General features: G+C 55.2%; 1 protein-coding gene across 7 annotated transcripts in view; it reads right to left on the bottom strand.

Annotated features, from left to right (window-relative positions):
• The window catches only part of FCSK (fucose kinase), a 31,745-nt gene that overhangs the window by 1,655 nt on the left and 12,508 nt on the right, over nt 1-17,582 (bottom strand). For 3 of the 7 annotated variants that reach the window (XM_082712203.1, XM_082712202.1, XM_082712199.1), the window contains 21 exons: nt 13,352-13,455; nt 12,657-12,808; nt 11,787-11,837; nt 9,328-9,453; nt 8,927-8,999; nt 8,507-8,604; nt 8,047-8,127; nt 7,304-7,423; nt 6,953-7,124; nt 6,475-6,587; nt 5,727-5,828; nt 5,444-5,614; nt 5,002-5,066; nt 4,227-4,597; nt 3,416-3,626; nt 3,069-3,235; nt 2,756-2,977; nt 2,319-2,462; nt 2,035-2,154; nt 299-486; nt 115-214 (listed from right to left, as the gene is read on the bottom strand). In XM_082712203.1, coding sequence (XP_082568329.1) covers nt 115-214; nt 299-486; nt 2,035-2,154; nt 2,319-2,462; nt 2,756-2,977; nt 3,069-3,235; nt 3,416-3,626; nt 4,227-4,597; nt 5,002-5,066; nt 5,444-5,614; nt 5,727-5,828; nt 6,475-6,587; nt 6,953-7,124; nt 7,304-7,423; nt 8,047-8,127; nt 8,507-8,604; nt 8,927-8,999; nt 9,328-9,453; nt 11,787-11,837; nt 12,657-12,808; nt 13,352-13,433 — 2,929 coding nt within the window. In that variant the 5' untranslated portion in view covers nt 13,434-13,455. Of the gene's footprint in view, nt 1-114; nt 215-298; nt 487-2,034; nt 2,155-2,318; nt 2,463-2,755; nt 2,978-3,068; nt 3,236-3,415; nt 3,627-4,226; nt 4,598-5,001; nt 5,067-5,443; nt 5,615-5,726; nt 5,829-6,474; nt 6,588-6,952; nt 7,125-7,303; nt 7,424-8,046; nt 8,128-8,506; nt 8,605-8,926; nt 9,000-9,327; nt 9,454-11,336; nt 11,496-11,786; nt 11,838-12,656; nt 12,809-13,351; nt 13,486-17,582 lie in introns of those variants that run through there. The other 4 variants (XM_082712201.1, XM_082712204.1, XM_082712200.1 and 1 more) reach the window with 2 other exon arrangements.

The raw sequence follows: 17,582 nt of genomic DNA, 5'->3' as shown, positions 1-17,582 counted from the left end.
CAAGGGCCTCATATATGGGGTCTGAGCCAAGCCTGCAAAGGCTCCTGACCTCAGACCCACAAGTGACAAGGTACTCACTCCCAGTGCCCTGAGACCCAATAAGAAGGACCTCACCTCGGCGGAAGGCTTCAGCACATTCCTCGGTGTGCCGCACCAGGCTGTGGGCATTCTGCACGACGGCAGGCAGCCGGGCATACCAGTTCCTCAGCACATCCTGCAGATGGGGCAGGAGGGAGGCAGTAAGGATGTGGGCCCAGCCGAGCTGCCTGCCTCCCTCCCTCCTGGGGCCAGGGCTCACCTGCAGCAGATTCCGTGCCAGCCGGGTCTTGCCAGTGTACACCAGCAGCAGGTGGTCGTTGAGCTGCTGGACGAAGCCCTCGGGCACAATGATCTCTTCCACCTCCACCTTCAGTGGCAGCTGAGCCCGGGAGCGCCCCACCTTGATGCCAGGCATTAGGCCACCCACTTGGTCCTGCCAGCCACCTCCTGCAAGCCCAGCGTCCCATCACTTTTGGAGCCTATCTGGCTCAACTTCCGTCTCCCAGCCCTACACCCCGGGCAGGGACCAGTGTGGGAAGGCAGCTTCCCCCAGCTCAGGCTGGGCCAGGTTAGCTGTGCAGCTTCTGCCCCCAGACCTGGGAAAAGGACAAGCCCAGCAAGGGGAAAGGGTTTCACTTTAGAGCCAAGCTTGGAACTCACAAGGCCTGAGTTCTGTTGCAGACCTAACTGTAAATGGAATAGGGTAAACCACATCAGAGGGTAAGCCCTAATGGAAAACTTGTCCCCTCCAGGAGAGATGACATAGGACCTTCCCTGCAGCCCCGAACAGGCTCTTGCACCCTGTCTTTTCTAACAAAGAGTGCTGAGGTTAGAAACCAGCTTTTCAGCAGCATCCGTGAATTTGAAAGAGCTTGTTCACATCCTGCTTTAGCAATGAACAGTATGGATCTCCTCTTGCAGCTACATAAAAGTGACACTATTTGAGAGAATTCTGATAGGCCTTTCACATCTGGGGAAGGGCCTACAAGGATTTAAAGTACAAAATGCCAATGGCAGGAAGCTTCTGGAACTTTACAGCCGAGACATGGCGGTTGGCGTCGGGCCCCCAATGTCAAGAACTCTTTACCAGCACCCTCTCCTTCAGAGCACTCAGCACAGAGTGTAATGATAACGTTCGTTTGAGTGCTTATTGATTAAGGTCTGTCTCAGTAGGTGATGGGATTTCTGAGAGCAAGAACCCTGTTTTTGCTCACTTGCTCATTTTATCCCCAAGGCCCAACACAGAGTGGATACTTAACAAATTGTTGTCAGTTGGCTAAAGGAAGGATTTGAAGGAAAGTGAAAAGCCCCCTCCCCCCACCCTGCTAATGACTACCCTTTCTGGGGTGTGAATCATGGCAGTGAAGGGAGGAAGGTGGGCTACAAAGTAGCCAGAGAAGTCAGGCATCCAGCTTCCTTCCCAGGGTCCTGCAGGTGAGGCCCTGCATCCGGAGGTGACCAGAGTGCCATAGGATCTGGAGTCAGACAAACCAACTGCTCTCCCTTGTGAACAGATTCCAAGGGGCCATGGCAGTATTGGGGAGGAAGGTGCCAGTAACATTCCATTATGATCACAGCCATGTATTGGGCCCTTTGCGCAACCCCCTATGGTAGTGGGGGGCACATGTGCCCAGAAGACAAGCTTAAAGTTCTATCCCGTATTCCAAACCCACCTTTGCCCAGATCCACCCTGAGGGACAGCCCTTGGTGGGGACAGAATCATGAGGACTAGCACTGGGTATAACAGGTACCTAGTAAGACACATGAAAACTACAGCACAGAATCTGTCATTTAGCAGGTGCTCCTAAGCATCAGGCCCTTGGAGGCTGAAACATTTCAAGTTGAAAACCAACCATAAAGGCTCAGGGTAGTAAGAAGGACACTGTAGCCACTTTAAGCAGTACAGTTACATGGCTGTCTGCAAGTCCAGGGAGCCCCTGGAGGGCCTCGGAGAAGTGCCTGTGACCTCCGTCCTGCCCCAGGGCGGTCCCATACCTGTGGTGAGCACCTGTTCCAGGTGCAGCACTGCATGGATCAGGGCCTCGGTGCCCACCACCCGGCCCGCGGCCCTCTGCAAGGCGGCCAGGGCTGCGCCTGCCAGGATGCTGCTCGTGCCTGCAGGGTGCCGAGGAAGACACCAGACATGAAACAGCCCTGCCCGGCCCCGTCCTGCCCCACCCGCTCCCTCCACCTGGCAGAAGTTGGGGAAGGGATCAGAGGGGAGGCCGGGGGGGTTGGGGATGCAACCGATGGGCAGCAGGGAGACAAGACCCGCTCACCAAGACCAGAGCCATGGGGCAGCTCAGACCATGCGTGCAGCTCAAAGCCTCCCCCGAAGGTCTGCAGCAGCTGCTCTCTCAATGAAAGCTTGGAGCCGATATGCACAATCCCCGCACAGATGAAGGCTGCCTTCAGCAGAGCCCCTGCAAAGGGACCAGCAAGGAATTTGGTCTCCAAGGGTAGAAGCAGATACCCCAAGCTACCTCCACTACTGCCCAGCCCAGCATGGGGCTCACTGGGGGACAAAAGCCCAGCAGTATTGTAGGCCCCATCTCTAAGCCATAAAAGGCCCTCTGATGACTTCAGGGCTCCTCCACCAGACCGGCTCACCCTCAGGCCAGGCCTCTGTGACCTGCAGGGTCTCCAAGGTTCTGCCCTCACCCCTCAGCTGGCCACAAGTGCCATCCCCACCTGTAGATGTCACAAGTGCGCTGACCTGGGGCATGGGGCTGGCAGTAATCCTGCAGGTCATCCAGGCTCCAGCATACCATCTTCATGGCCATCTTGTCCTGCCGAGGCCCCACTGCCAGCCACAGCTCGGGCTCCGGGATGCGGCGTGCCCTGGCCCCGATGGGCCGGCGGCCATCCACTCGCACAGCCAAACCTAGCACTGCCCCACCGAGCTCATAGGCAAGGGGTGGCGTGTCACTCCAGCCACCTTCAGCAATTGGACAAGACCAAATCGGTCACAAGGGCTGCGAGCCCAGCTCTGGGGTGGCTACCTTCACCTCCACCCCCCTGGGGCTCACCAGAGAAATCCACACGAGCCGGGCACTCGGCCACCACCCACTGCCCAGGTGCTGGCAGCTCTACCGGCTCCGTGGAGACAAAGTGCTGGGCTGACATCACAGCCTGGCGGATGAGAATCTGCCCGGCTCCCTCATAGTGGCGGGCAGCTCGCACCAGCAAGGCCGGCCTGCCAAGAGGTCAGGGAGATAGGCTGGCACACAGCCCCAAGTTGGGAATGGACTGTCTGGGCTTGGAGACCCGACTGCTCTGGGAACCTGGGTAGGAAGACGCCCCACCTCCCTGTGGGTCTCCACCTCCAAGAATGGCCAGGGACCTCTCCAAAGGTCTTGATATCATGAGCACCCACCTGGTCAGCCACTTGTCCCGCTCCTGGGCCAGCGCCTGCACACCTCCCGCCAGGTCTCCACACTCCAGGTACGAGAAGGGCCGCATCCACCCAGGGTTGGCAGCTGGCCCACTCCGTAAGCCTCCTCGACCCTCCGCCATGCAGCCCAGGACATCGGCCACACAGGCCAGAGCCCGGGCTGCCACACCAGGGTCTCCCGCACCAGCTGCAACTGAGAAACCAGGAGTCAGTGTGATGGGGGAGGGGCCTGCCCCTGAAGACTACTTGGCCATCCCCAAACACTCCAGGTCCCTCATACCTCTTCGCTTTTGCCCAAGATGTGTCCTTGCCCATGAACATTCCCCGCCTTGCTGCCTGGGAAAGTTCTTCTCATCAGCCCTATCCCAGATGTGCCTCTTCACCCCTCACCCGGGATGTCCCCAGGGGTTGGGAGCTCAGGCTTCCGGGTCAGACCACCTGGGTTTACTCTCAGCCCTACCCCCAACCGGCTTAAATGGGAATCATGAGATCTGCCCATGAGACTAAGGCTGAGCCCCCAGCCTGTGTGCCTGGGCCTCCAGATGGAGCCAACCACATCCCAACCCACTGCAAAACACGAAGGGTTTGCTGATGCCCCAAGGACCCAGAGGCTCAGTCCTGGGCCTCAGCCTCTCACCAAACTCCCCACAGACAGGGATGAAACTTCCCACAAAGTTACAAGTACACTCTACTGCGTCTCTCCCCTGCTTTAAAGTCTCTTGGCTCCCTAGTGCCCTCAGACCGATGAGCCAGAGGGCAGGTGACGGTGGGATGGGCTTTCCAGTACACTCACCCTGGTCCAGCGTGGCCAGCAGGGGTCCAGGACAGCCCTCTCGGACAGCGGCCCGGATCAGCGGGCGCAGGCTAACGTCCTGCCGGGCCTCCAGCACATGCCTCGCCTTACGCAGGGCCTGGCAGAAGAACAGGTCCCGGCGGGAGGCCAGTATGGCAGCCCGGTCCAGGCACGGCTGCAGCTGCTCCCAGGACAGACGCCAACAGGCCCGCCAGGCCCGTAGGGCCTTGCCCCCATCCTCCTGGGGGTCCAGCATCCACAGCAAGTCCTGGGGCCCCAAGGCCCTCGAGGGGTGGAGCACAGGAAAGAGGCGGGCACTAAGAAGGCAACGTTCCGCAGGGGGAGTGTCTGGATCCCACAGATCCCAGTCCCTGATGTGAGGAAAAGGCACATTAGCAGGGGGGAAGCCAGGGCTCCTGCCTGGTCACCAAGCCCTGACTGCCTGTCAGCTGGGAGCTGGCCCATTCATGGGGACAGGACAAACTCCTCCGGAGGCAGCCCAAGTGGACAATTCAGAGAAGGAGGCCCAGCTGCCTTGCCTCCTTTCCTAGACCACTGAACAAAATCCCAAAGCCTGAGCAGAGCCAGGAATTTGGAGTTGCCCAGGAAGATGCTGGGGCCAATCAGGCTGCCCCAAACTACCCCAGGCCCCAGGGATGGTTGGAGGGGTGGGTGTGGCTCTGTGGGGCAGGAGCAAGGACAGGGATGAGCCCCAGAGAGGCAGCCCCCCTGCCTGCTGAGGCTCAAGGAGGCCCACTGGGGCCACCCACCTTACCGAACACCTGTTTTCTGGAAGAATTCACTCCAGGACATGTTAAGATACGTTCCTGTCCCCTGCCTCTGGGGGAAGAGGAGGAGGCAGTCAGGGCATCGGGGGTGACAGGAAGGGGCGAGGGACACTAAGACCAGAAGGAACAGAAAGAGAGACGGGCACATATACAAGCAAGTTCTGAAACAATGTGCCAAGCTCTGGAGCCTCAATGCTCCTGCCCAGGTTCCAGGAACTCGGAGTGGAAACCTGTTTCTAGGCCCATCGACCATAACTGGCTCTGCAGTCCAAGGTGGGCCACCACCCTCTCTGGACCTCATCATCTGGCCTACAACATGGGCAGGCCAGGGCTTAGAGACACTCACAGCGGCACAGGAGCCGGGCTGGGATGCTTGAGGCTCCCCAAAGCCTTACGGCGGGCGATGAGGGAGTGGGGGAGGACACCTACCTCCCAGCTGTCTAGACGGCCAACGAGGGTGAATACACGGCCTGGGGCACCGTGCAGCCGCACGTGGTGTCCCTGCAGGACGAGATCGTGCAGCTCCAAGCCACGCAGGGCCTCACACTGCGCTGTGTCCAGGCCACTCACAAGGCAGCCAGTGCCGATGTGAACGGGGCCCTGGAAAAGAGAAGGCAGACATCCCAGCACAGCCCTTGGTACCCCCACCAGTCCACTCGGGACCCGGGCCCCTGAAGCCCTGCCCTCCCTCTGTCCCGCTCCCCGGCCTCACCTGAAGGTGGCAGTGTTGCAAGACGCTCCCAGCACCCAGCTGGACGGGGCCCTCCAGCAGGCAGCTGACCACAGAGCTGCCGCCGCCCAGGAGCTCCAGCTCCTGTGAAGCCAGGGAGGAGGTGGTGAGAGCCCCAAGCCCAGGACTGCCCCATCCCCTTGAGCATCCAAGGCTCTGGCCAGAACTCCCGCTGCTACCCAAGCCTGATGGCCAGCCAGATCCCTCTACCCTGGTCCCAACTTCAGCCCAGCTCCCCTCACCCCTTGTCCACAACTGGCCCCTAGCGGCACACTCTGCCGCCTTCTCCCCCAGAGAAGTCCCTCCGTGACAGAGGTCCCCCATGACAGCTCTCCCAGGAATCCTCTCCCACCTGTCTAGCCACCCCCACCCCTGCCACCCTGAGGGCCACTTGTGAGCTTCCTGACACCTGCCTTCTTCCTCAGCTCACGGCACTGACCCTGGCCTGTCGCCTCAAATGTACCTGTCTCCCCAAGCAGACCCCACAGAAAGCGTGAAGTGAGTTTTCTCTAGTTTCTCAGTCCGGCAGACCTGGCCACTCATGGGCTCTGTGGCTTTAAGCAAGATACTTAACCTCTCTGAGCCTCCAGTGCCTCAAGTGACTGATGAGAATAATCGCGCCTACACTCATAGGTGCTCTGTTCCAAGCACGGGCTATCCCTTCCCTTTCCTGAAGCCCCAGGTACCCCGGCAGGCACTTCTGCTGCCCCACGCCCCAGGCAGGCCTTACCTCCACCTGGGAGTGCACTACCCGGGCCCTGGGAGCCCCTGGGAACGTGAGGCTGCCCAGGAACGCACTGGCCGAGTTGCTCAGGTAGCTGTAGCTGCCGTCAGGGACATAAGCTGTAAAGATACGAGGACTGACCCCAACCTCGTGCCTGCTGAGGCAGATGCCAGCCAGGCCTCCCACCGGAACACACATCATCAGGCCCCAGGAAGGCAGGCAGGCCAATGTGCCCCTGTGCCCCTGGGGAAGTGGGAATCAAGAAAGGCTCAGCACCTGTCCCGGTCACCCAGCTAGGAGCCCGGGAATGAGGCAAAGGAGAAGGGAAGAGAGTTATGGGTTCTGGACTGGGAGAGGGTCATTGTCCGGCAGGCACTAGGCCTTTCTGGTCTGGGAGCCTGGGGTTCGGGCAGGAAGCCACCTCATCAAGGGGCCCTCACTCCTGTAGTCTCCCCGCCCCAGAGAGCCGAGAGGCAGTACCCACCCATGGTGAGGGGCTGATCGCGAAGCTCCCTCCACAGCTCAGCCCGGGCAGCCTGCAGATAACCTGCGCCGTCCGAGTCACCTTGCCCCATCTCTGGGGGCTGCCCTGCCAGGAAGTCCTCCCTGTTCACGTTCCGGGCCATGCAGAGCAGGATGTCGAAAAAGAGAGACAGCTGGGGCAGGGGTAGGAAGCACAGCTATTGGGAAGGTTCCTGGGCTGAGCTGGGGAGTCTCATTCCCAGAGACACCGACCCAGAGAGGGAAAGGGACTGGCCCAAGGCCATGCAATGAGGCGGCCAGTGTCAGGGTGTCTATCCAAGGCCTGGGGACCCCAGCCCACACCCCTGGTCACCTGGACAGGCCGGGCTCCGGAGTCCAAGCCCATGTAGGTGCAGGCATCCAAGGGTGGGCTCACATGGGTGGCCAGGAGGTGCTCAGCTGTCTCCACAGAGAAGAAGACCACCCCGGACACCTGAAGAGGTCAGGGTCAGGTGGGGAGCACGGTATGCTGGGGCCAGGCTTGGGCCTGAGTTGGGAAGGGTATGGGAAGGCCCATGCAGACGGGTCAGGCAAGGTTGGCTGCCACACCGGGCAGGGTCCTTTGTGTCTGGGCCACTCCAGCACCCAGGCTCCAGGCTTACTGGGAGAGGATCCCACTCAGGGACCCCTCAATAGGCACGTTCTGACACCCCCCCCCTCAATTTTCAGGCCTTCCTGAACTAGAGATAGAGAACGAGAAATAGTTCCCTATCTTCCTCAAGGTCCAGTCCCAAACCCTTACCCAATAGCCCTATCCTTGTCTTTCATTCTAAAAGCATCCCCCAAGTTAGATCCTAGACTTCCTCCCAACTGCTTCCCGAAATTACCCACATTCTGGTTCAGGACCAGACCCTGAATTCCAAGGCCACACCTTCCTCAGATTCTAGCTCTACTTGCACCCTGAACACTAGTTCTAGACGTTACTCAGCTTCTGGTTCTGGCCTGCCCCAGAATCTTCAGGAAGGAGTGGAGCTCTGCCCTGAACGGGAAGGCAAACACTCCCTGCCTCATCCCAGAAGGCCTCCAAAGCCCCCAGCGTGGGTCTAGCAGCCGTACCAGCGGCACCCGCCCATCCGGCCTGGCACACCGCTGAATCTCTGCCTCGGTGCCTTGGTAGTAAATGTCCAAAACGAAGCCCTGCGTCGGGTGGGGAAGAGAACAGAGTTAGGGCAAACAGCAAGGGAGGACCAGCCCGGAGGGGACCGCAAGGTGTTCTCCCAATGAAAACCAGGTCCCAGCGTGCTGGGTTGGGGGGGGGGGGGACAGGAGCGCCGACACTCCCACCCCCACCCCCACCCCCGACGGTAGAGGGCAGGCTCTGAAAGTCTTCACCACCTGAGCTCCAGTGCAGGACCCAGCAGGAGCCAACTAAGTGAGCACAGGGGCTGTTTGCCGGGGAACTGCTCCCAAACCACACCACGCCAGAAGGCCCAGGATGAGCGGCTTCCCTGAGCACAGGGCCAGGAGGCCAACCCAGATGGTTCAGTGGCCCACACCACTGGCACAGGGGCACTACCTGGGCATCAGTGAGGAAAACACCATGGTTCCGGGCATAGGCCGTGCTCCCCGGAAGGGCAATCACTCTGGCTCCCCGGAAGTTGTCCCAGCTGATCCCTGTGAGTGAGGCAGTCAGGCAGGTCCCTGGGGCCCCCCAACCCAAGACACAGGGCCCCAGCCAGGAGGAGGCAAGAGCTCTGGGGAGGGGCATCCAGACACCTCTATAGGGCACATGGTCTCCGAAGACCATGGACATTCCTCTGGGAGAATGATAACACCTGCCCTCCCAAAGCTCTTCCACAGAGCCCTGCAGGGCGGAAGGGGCAGGGTGGGGTGTCTCCATTCTCTAACCAGAGGGGGAAGGGAAGCCCAGAGATCACGTGAAGAAAGGTGGCTGGCTGTGGCTAGGGTAGGCAGGCCCAAGCCCTCTCAGGCTCACCTGGGTTCGGAGGAACAGACAGCAGCATGTCGGTGCTGCAAACCCACACGCCTGGCGGGGAGCCCGGGCCCAGCTGTGGAGGAGGGAGAGCATGGAGCCGGCGGCCTGGCCCAGCTCTCTGCTCCCACACAACCCAGTGGTGGCCTGTCCAGGAGGACTCTGGCTGCTGGGGCCTCCCCCGACCAGTGGTGCCAAGGCCGGTCCTTCCCTCTACTCTGAGCGGGACACCTCTCCACCCGCATGGCCCAGACTAACTTCCTGAAGCTCTAGGTCTGGGCACCCCCAGAGCCGTTCCTCCAGGGATCTCCTGTCTGCACCAGCACAGATGGCATAGGCGGGGGTGCTGTGGGAGAGCCGTGGCTCACTCTGGGGCGAGGCCCCATGATCACCGCCAGCCTCACCCGATGGCTCATGATGTCCAGCAAGCAGTCCAGGTTGCAGACCACGGCCTCCACCGGAGCCTCGGGGTTCTCCACAGGGAGGCAGGTGAAGGCCCGGCCACAGTCCTCAAAAGGGAAATCTCGGCCCTAGGGAGGGAACAACCACAAGAGAAAGAACCCTCAGGGCAGAGAGCCTGGGGACACCCTATCAGCTGTGCCAGGCAGGAAGCCATTAAGCTAGAAGACGTTTTACAATGTACATTTTCACTGGCCCCTGGCTGGCTTAGTCCATGGAGCACGGCAACTCTTGACCTCAGGATGGTGAGTTCAAGCCCCACACTGGGTGTAATTACTTAAAATCTTAATGTGAAATGCGCTTTCTCAGTTTTTTTTTTTAAATTTATTTGAGAAGAGAAAGAGCACAAGGAGAGGAAGAGGAAGAAGCAGACCCTCCTCTGAGCAGAGAGCCTGAAGTGGAGCTCGATTCCAGGACCCTGGGATCCATGACCTGAGCAGAAGGCAGACGCTTAACTGACTGAGCCACCCAGAGCCTCATCAGAGTCCTTTCTTTCTTTCTTTTTTTCAGAACTTTTTTTAAAAAAAGATTTTATTTATTAACGAACTATAGAAATGATCCCTGAAAGTATAGTCTTAGATTTTATTTATTTATTTGACACAGAGAGAGATCACAAGTAGGCAGAGAGGCAGGCGGGGGCGGGGAAACAGGTTCCCCACTGAGCAGAGAGCCAATGCAGGGCTCCATCCCAGGACCCCAAGATCATGACCTGAGCCAAAGGCAGAGGCTTAACCCACTGAGCCACCCAGGCGCCCCCAGAGTTTTTTTTTTTTTTTTTTTTTTTTTTTTTTTTTTTTTTAAGATTTTATTTATTTATTTGTCAGAGAGAGAGCGAGAGCGAGCACAGGCAGACAGAGTGGAAGGCAGAGTCAGAGGGAGAGGGAGAAGCAGGCTGCCTGCGGAGCAAGGAGCCCGATGTGGGACTCGATCCCAGGACGCTGGGATCATGACCTGAGCCGAAAGCAGCTGCTTAACCAACTGAGCCACCCAGGCGTCCCCAGAGTTTTTTCTTATAACGTTTTCAATTACATGATTATGGTGAAAAATTAGAAAGTGCAGACCTGCAAAAATAAGACAATTCCTCAGGGATAAGAGCCATTGTCCTCATTTTGAGTTGTATCCTTTCAGATTTTTCATTTTTAATGAGATAATGAGCAGGTGGAGACAACAAAACTTCACACACACACACACACACACACACACACACCTACAAGTAAAACCAGGGGGAAAGACTGGCAATTATATCAATGTCAATATCCTAGCTGCGCAGTTACATTACAGATCTAGAAAATATTGCCACTGGAAAAATCTGGGCAAAGTTGGCAAAGGCTTCTCTTTGTATTTTTTCTTGCACGTGGATCTGTATTCATCTTAATCAAAATTACAATTAAAAGGGCACTGGAGGGGCACCTGGGTGGCTCCATGGGTTAAGGCCTCTGCCTTCGGCTCAGGTCGTGATCCCTGAGTCCTGGGATCGAGCCCTGCATCGGACTCTCTGCTCGGCGGGGAGCCTGCTTTCACTTCTCTCTCTCTCTGCCTGCCTCTCTGCCTACTTGTGATCTCTGCCTGTCAAATAAATAAAATAAAATCTTTTAAAAAAATAATAAAAGGGCACTTGACTGGCTCAGCTGGTAGAGCGTGCAACTCTTGATCTCCGGGTTGTAAGTTAGAGCACCCTGTCGGGTGAAGAGGTTACTTTTTTAAAAATCTAAACAAGAGACACCTGGATAGCTCAGTTGGTTAAGTGACTGACTCTTGATTTTGGCTCAGGTCATGATCTCAGGGTCCTGGGATCAAGCCCTGCATAGGGCTCCCTGCTCTGCGGGGAGCCTGCTTCTCGCTCTCTGTCTGCCACTTCCCCTGCTTGTGCTCTCTCTCTGTGTCAAATAAATAAATAAAATCTTAAAAAAAAAAAAAGAAAGAAAGAAAGCTGAGGTCATTTATATAAACTTACGTGGCTGGCTCTTCCCAGTAAACGATGAAAACACATTCCCTGAATGCTCAGAGCGAGCCAGGCCAGGCCCTGTTTTAGCATCTGCATGGATCATCTCAGCACTTCCATGTGAACTAGAAACTGGCATCACCCATTTTTTACAGATGAGGAAACTAAGGCCTAGAAAGAAAGGGTCAAGTGACTCGTCCAAGGTCACAGACCGGTTCAGTCTCTGTCCAGGCCAATGCGTAGAGTTGGCTGGACTTCTAAATCATAATAAATCACACCAACACAAGTGCTGCTTTTATTCAGCCTGTTCCTATTTCCAGACACTCGGACCAATTCTGACTCTGATTCTTCTGGATTTGCCCAATGAGCACCTTGCACAAAAAATAAAAATAAAACAACTATCTAACCCATGGTTCCAGCCTTCAGCACGGCCCCCGCAGAAACACGCAGCCCCCTACTAACCATGTGCAGGATGAGGATCCGGGCCGACTGCAGGACATCCGATGTGACCACCTGTCAAAAGTGCAAGAGCCCCATTGACAGAAGCCTCGGCGGACGGTACCCAAGGATGCTGTCCTCTTGTTCAGGGAAAGACCCCCAACACAAATTCACTCAGGTACCAAAGGAAGAAAAGCCAAGGTCAGGACCAATGGCCATAGGCAGGCAAGGGGTGGCCCTGGCCCCTTCTGGATGAGAGAGCCTAGAGGCCTTCCACCTGGGCCATCCCTCTGCCCCTATTTTTTAGGGGAATCTATAGGCAAGAATGTATGGTTAGCGGGGTTACTCACGGTAAGTCAGCTCCACGGCAACCAAACAGTGGTGGCCTCCCCAGACATGGCCACCTCCGTCCCCGTGACCAGCCTCGCTCCCTACACCAGGGAGCCATGAGGGCAAGGTGGCTCAGTGAAGGAGCTGTGGGGGGGGGGGGTGAGGGGGCGGGGACATGGCCCCAGTGGGAATAATGACCCCGTGCCCTGCACAAAGAGGGCAGCTCACAAAGAGGGCAGCTCCATCCCAGTGCCGGCAAACAGTTGTCACAGGGGAAAGAGAGGCCAGGAGAGAGAGATGGAAGTTTTCAAGAGAAGCTGGAAAGGCTAATTCTGAGATCCTGGCTCCAATGTTCTAGAACCATTAGAAGGTCTGGCCCTGCCTTCCCCCTGCCCCCCACCTGCTAAGTCTGTCCAATTTATAGGTATGAAAATGGGTACCAGATGCTGAACTGGCCAGGTGATGGAGCCCAGAGCTGGTGACCTTGGAGACCATCTGTCATGAGCCCCCATCCCTATTCCGACCAGCGTGCATGCCGGAGGAGGGCACACCGTAGGCACTCACCGTGAAGCCTGCCCGGGCACTCAGGTGTTCGGCAGCCACCAACAGGGCATTGAGGGTGGCCCCTCCGCTCCCCACACGTGTCTCAGGGTCCTCCACGGCCAGTAACAGCGTCCCAGGCGGGATCTGCTCCCGCTTCTGGCGCACCTCCAGCTCTGGGGTCAGAATGCAAGCTGGGACCAGCTGCCAGCCTCCCCACCCCGGTCCAGAGCAGCAAAAGCCAATCTCCTGAGAGTCACTATTTTCTCTTAATTAACTCAGGAGAGCTTATTTTGCACTGAGGTATAATGGACATATAACATTCTGTGCATCTCGTCTGTACAACGTCATGATTCAGTATTTGAAAAAGAAAAACGGAATGTGGCACAAATGTGCATGCCAGCCCTGCAGAGAAGCCATTGCTAACCTTCTCTGTGTGGTTCCAATTTCAACATACATGCTGCCAAAGCAAACACTTAGTAGCTTTTCATGGAGCCACTTGTTAGATCGTCACCCAACTCTATGAGTAAGTACAACCAGTCCCATTTAATGGACACAAAAAACTGGGTCTCAATGAAAATGACATGATGGGTCTTGAGGTCACATGGCTAGAAAGCAGCAGAATCTGGGCTTTAACCCAGGTCCTCCCAGCTCGTGGGGCTGTGAGGGTGTGATGAGGAATCTACATCAGAGGCAAAGTGGGAGGGAGGGTCCCCTACCTGTCTGGAAGACACGGACACTCTCCTGGTACTGACATGTCAGGATGATGACCGTCCAATCGACCCCCTTGGGCTGCTCCATTCTGGCCAAAGTTCAGGGCTCCCTGAGACAGAGATGAAGCTGTGTGTGTGAACTTTTGAAAAAAAAAAAATTGTCTTACCCTAAAATTGATTCCTGCTGGTACACAGTTCTATTAATTTTAACACACGTATGGGGCCGCCTGGGTGGCTCGGTCAGTTAAGTGTTGGATTCTTGATTTCGGCTCGGGTCACGATCTCAGGGTTGTGAGGTCAAGCTCCTGCTTAAGATTCTCTCTCTCCTTCTCTCTCTGCTCTTCTTACCCCCTCTCTAAAAAAAACCTCAAAAGACAAACAAAATCCTGCATGCCATCCCTTTGGGCACACCCCCACTCCATCCTTCACTCCTGACATCCACACTGTTCTCTGTAGCTATGGTTCAGCTACAATCTTTTGAGGTTGGCTTCTTTCACTCAACATAATGCCTTTGAGGCTCATCCAAGTTGACTGCACATACCAGTAGTTCTCTCTATTCACCAAGCAGTATCCCACTGCACGGACTGGCATCCGTGGTCTCGAAAGACACCTGGGCTGTTTCCAGGTTTGGAGAATCATGGACAAGAGCTGCTACAAACATTTGCGCGCGGGCTGCGTGTGAACGTAAGACCTCATCTCTGCCAGTGTACACCCAGGTATGGGATGGCTGGGTTGTGTGTGAATGTATCTGACTTTCTCAATCTGGTTGCGTGTGATTTCCTCAGGAGAGGAAGTGAGGGGAGCAGGGTGGGGTTGACAGTGCGTCCCCATCTGAAAGCAAAGGGCTTTATTCAGTCTCACTCATCATTCAGGTATTGGCTGTGAGCCAGGCGGAGGGGAGAGGAGGGGAGGAAGGTTCTAACCTCCTAGGCTCCTGAAGCCAAGGGCAATTCCTGGGAGAAGGTAGTAGCTGTGGGAGGGATGCACCAATCTGTTCAAAAGGATAAGGCAGGGTGCCAACAGCGCCCACTACAGGGACCTTGGAGGGGACCTTCCCTTCCAGAAGCTCCAAGCCAGAAGAGGGCTACAAGGCGCTTGGCAGCCATCTTCCTCTAGGGCACTCTGAGCAAGTGAGGGGTAAGTGGGCCAAAGCTATGGCTCCACCCTCTCCTACCCGCCTCAACATTCCTCTCCTACCAAATGGGAAATGAATTGGGACTCTTGAGTCCCCAAGACCACGTGTAAACAGTCCTCAAAAGCCCCCTGGCATCCACCTCTGGCAGGGGTCTGAGTGCTGTCCCACAAAGCAGTACCCCCCCACCTCTTCCCTCTGACTTCCAAAGCTGAGCATGGTGAGGGATGATGGGGGGCCCAGAGTGTGTGTCCGGGAGTCAGCCTACTCTCTAAGTCAACCTACTCTACTCACTAAGAGCCAGCAACAACAGCATCTCTCACACCAGACTCTGCAGCCATCAAGCCTATGGTTAGCTAAGGCTGACAGTCACCACCACTTGGCAACACCCACACTCCCACCAGCTTTCAGGGAGGGCCTCCACCACTAAGAGAAATTGCTCTGTTCCCTGCTAAGCCCAGGAGGGAAATCCAGAGGGGAAGTCCGAGCTAGAGATCTTGGGCAGCCACCTGAGGAAGAAGGCATTCCCCAGGATGTCCATCTGGCCTTTCCAGTAAAGGAGCCTCGTGGGACTCCAGCTTGGCCACAAACTTACCGTGTGATCTCCAGCACCCTAACACCCTCAGGCCTCCTGCAGCAGAGAGTCTAACTGACAAGTGCCCCCAGCTTGTTCACATGGAAGCAACACTTCCACCACCTCTTCCCAACCCATCAATGACTCCGTGCAGCAAGGACATGAACACAGACCAACTCCTGCAAGATGGGGATCCTCTGAAAGACAACCTGGGCTCCTGAAGTTCCCATCAACCCAACAGAACGGTCTCAGAGCTGCAAGCGTGTCAAACATCTTTCTCCCTTCCTTCCTTCCTTCCTTCCCTTCTTCTGCTACTCCTTCACAGGCAGCAGCCTGACAGCTCTCCCTGTCTCCTCTAGCTCCCTCCCCCTCTTCCCCCTTCCCCAAAAAATCTCTTGCAAGTCTAGTCACATCTTTGTTTCTGCTTCTCCAAGGACCCGAACCAAAATGGGGAGTATAATATCATCCCTCTCTTGGCACCTTCAAAGGAAAAAAAAAACCTCTGTAAGAACCTCTAACTTAAAAAAAGGGGGGGGTGCGCCTGGGTGGCTCAGTGGGTTAAGCCGCTGCCTTCGGCTCAGGTCATGATCTCAGGGTCCTGGGATCGAGTCCCCCATTGGGCTCTCTGCTCAGCAGGGAGCCTGCTTCCTCCTCTCTCTCTCTGCCTGCCTCTCTGCCTACTTGTAATCTCTATCTGTCAAATAAATAAATAAATCTTAAAAAAAAAAAAAAAAAGAATCTCTAACTTCATGTCAGGGAAGTACTATCTTTATCCTCAAAGATAAGAAACTGAGGCACAGAGAGATTAAGTAACTTGCCCAAGGTTGCACAGCGAGCAAGTAGCACAGCCAAAATGAACCAGACACTTTTCTCCAGAGTCCATTCTTTTAACCACTACACTGAACCTACTTTGTGGGAACAAGGAAAGAATGAAAGGTGTAAATATATGGAAAGTGCTCTGAGTGTATTAGCCATTGTGACACAGTTTAAACAAATACAAGGTGATAATGAAATGAGGTCAATGTTAATGATAACAGCGGCTGGGACTGAGTTCACTGGCCCGCAGTTAAGACATTTGGGTTTTTTATCCTCACAACACCCCTGCAGGATAAGTATTATTATCTCCACTTTAAAGAAGCTAATGGATGTGCAGCCATGACTGGGACCTGGGTCACTCTAATTTTATTTCAGGTTGACAATGATAATGACATTTGGTCCCAAGCAAAGGTGCTGAAAAGGGAGCAAGGAAGAAATGTCCCAAGGAGGGTCCAATGACCCAGAAAATCTGAGCCTAGTCTTGGTCTCAGCATAATGACTGGGAGACATGGACAGGTGACAGATCATGGCCAGAGGGGAGGAGGGAAGGCCTATCTGGACTGCACCCCACTAGAGCCTTAGGTCAGAAGAGCAGTCCCAAGCTGAAAATCAGTCCTGGGAGCTCTGTTTCCATCCCTCCCTGCCTCCTCCTGTGTGATTTTGAACAGGTTAGCTCATCTCTTGCAAGCCAGAGATACCAACCTCCTAGGACTGTTGCCAGTATTAAATAAAATGGAAACAATGTGGCATGGGAGTCGAGGGGGTGCTCAATGAGTGGTAGTTCTCTCCAGGAGGGAAAGGGAACAAGAGAGTTTAACTTGACCCTGAAGGCAGTGAGAGTGAACACTACCTCTGAAATATTCTCCAGGTCAAAGATGTCCCAAAGATTAAAAAATCAGGGAAGGTCTAGGGATATCAAGCTAGGTAAAGCAGCACGCTTTACCAGATCAGCCCAAAGGGTATTTTATGGTAACACAAAAGGTGGAATGATACTAGTGGCTAAAGTTCAGGGAGCGCTTTTTTTGCAACACCACCGGCATTGCATAATCAGCTCACATGACTCACTCAATAGACCTATGAATTGGATCTTATCACACACGATAAAGATAAGGAAACTAGCTGAAAGAGACGAAAGAGTTTGCTCAGTCATACACAGCAGTACGGGCAGGCCAGGTGCGTGCAACGCCAAGGTGTATCCCGTCATACCTGACATTTACAGAAAAGTTAGAAAAGAATAGAATTCTATTCCAATATTCTGCCCACTTTCAATAACATTTCATCTACTGAGGCCAAGTTTAATGTCCTCAGCCAATTTTCCCCGTCCCAAAATTGGATAGGGAAGGGGAGCCAGGGACAGAACAAAATAATTAAACCTCTTCATATATGCTTTTTGGAAGAGTATTGGGGCAGGGATTTTGCATTTCTGAGCTTGAAAGGTAAAAACAAAACAAAACAAAAACAGGCTCATGAAGGGATCTGTCTTGCCTTCTGGAAAATAAAACGGCAAACTGAAGTTGACTGGGAGTAAAATCACTTTGTAAATTATACAAACGTCCTGTAATCAAGATTTGTGCATAATGATGAGCCCAGATGGGGTAAACTAAGGCAGGAAACACGGCTTTAAAGCAGTCAGCAGCGCTGGCATCCAACGCCCCACCTGCCTCAGGGGTGAAGGGCCTCTGGGGTCCGTATCCTTCCCTGTCCCGGGCGTCCGC

Source organism: Mustela nivalis (genome assembly GCF_964662115.1).
Source record: "Mustela nivalis genome assembly, chromosome: 18".
NCBI lineage: Eukaryota > Metazoa > Chordata > Mammalia > Carnivora > Mustelidae > Mustela > Mustela nivalis.
This window is presented reverse-complemented; position numbering and strand designations above follow the sequence as displayed.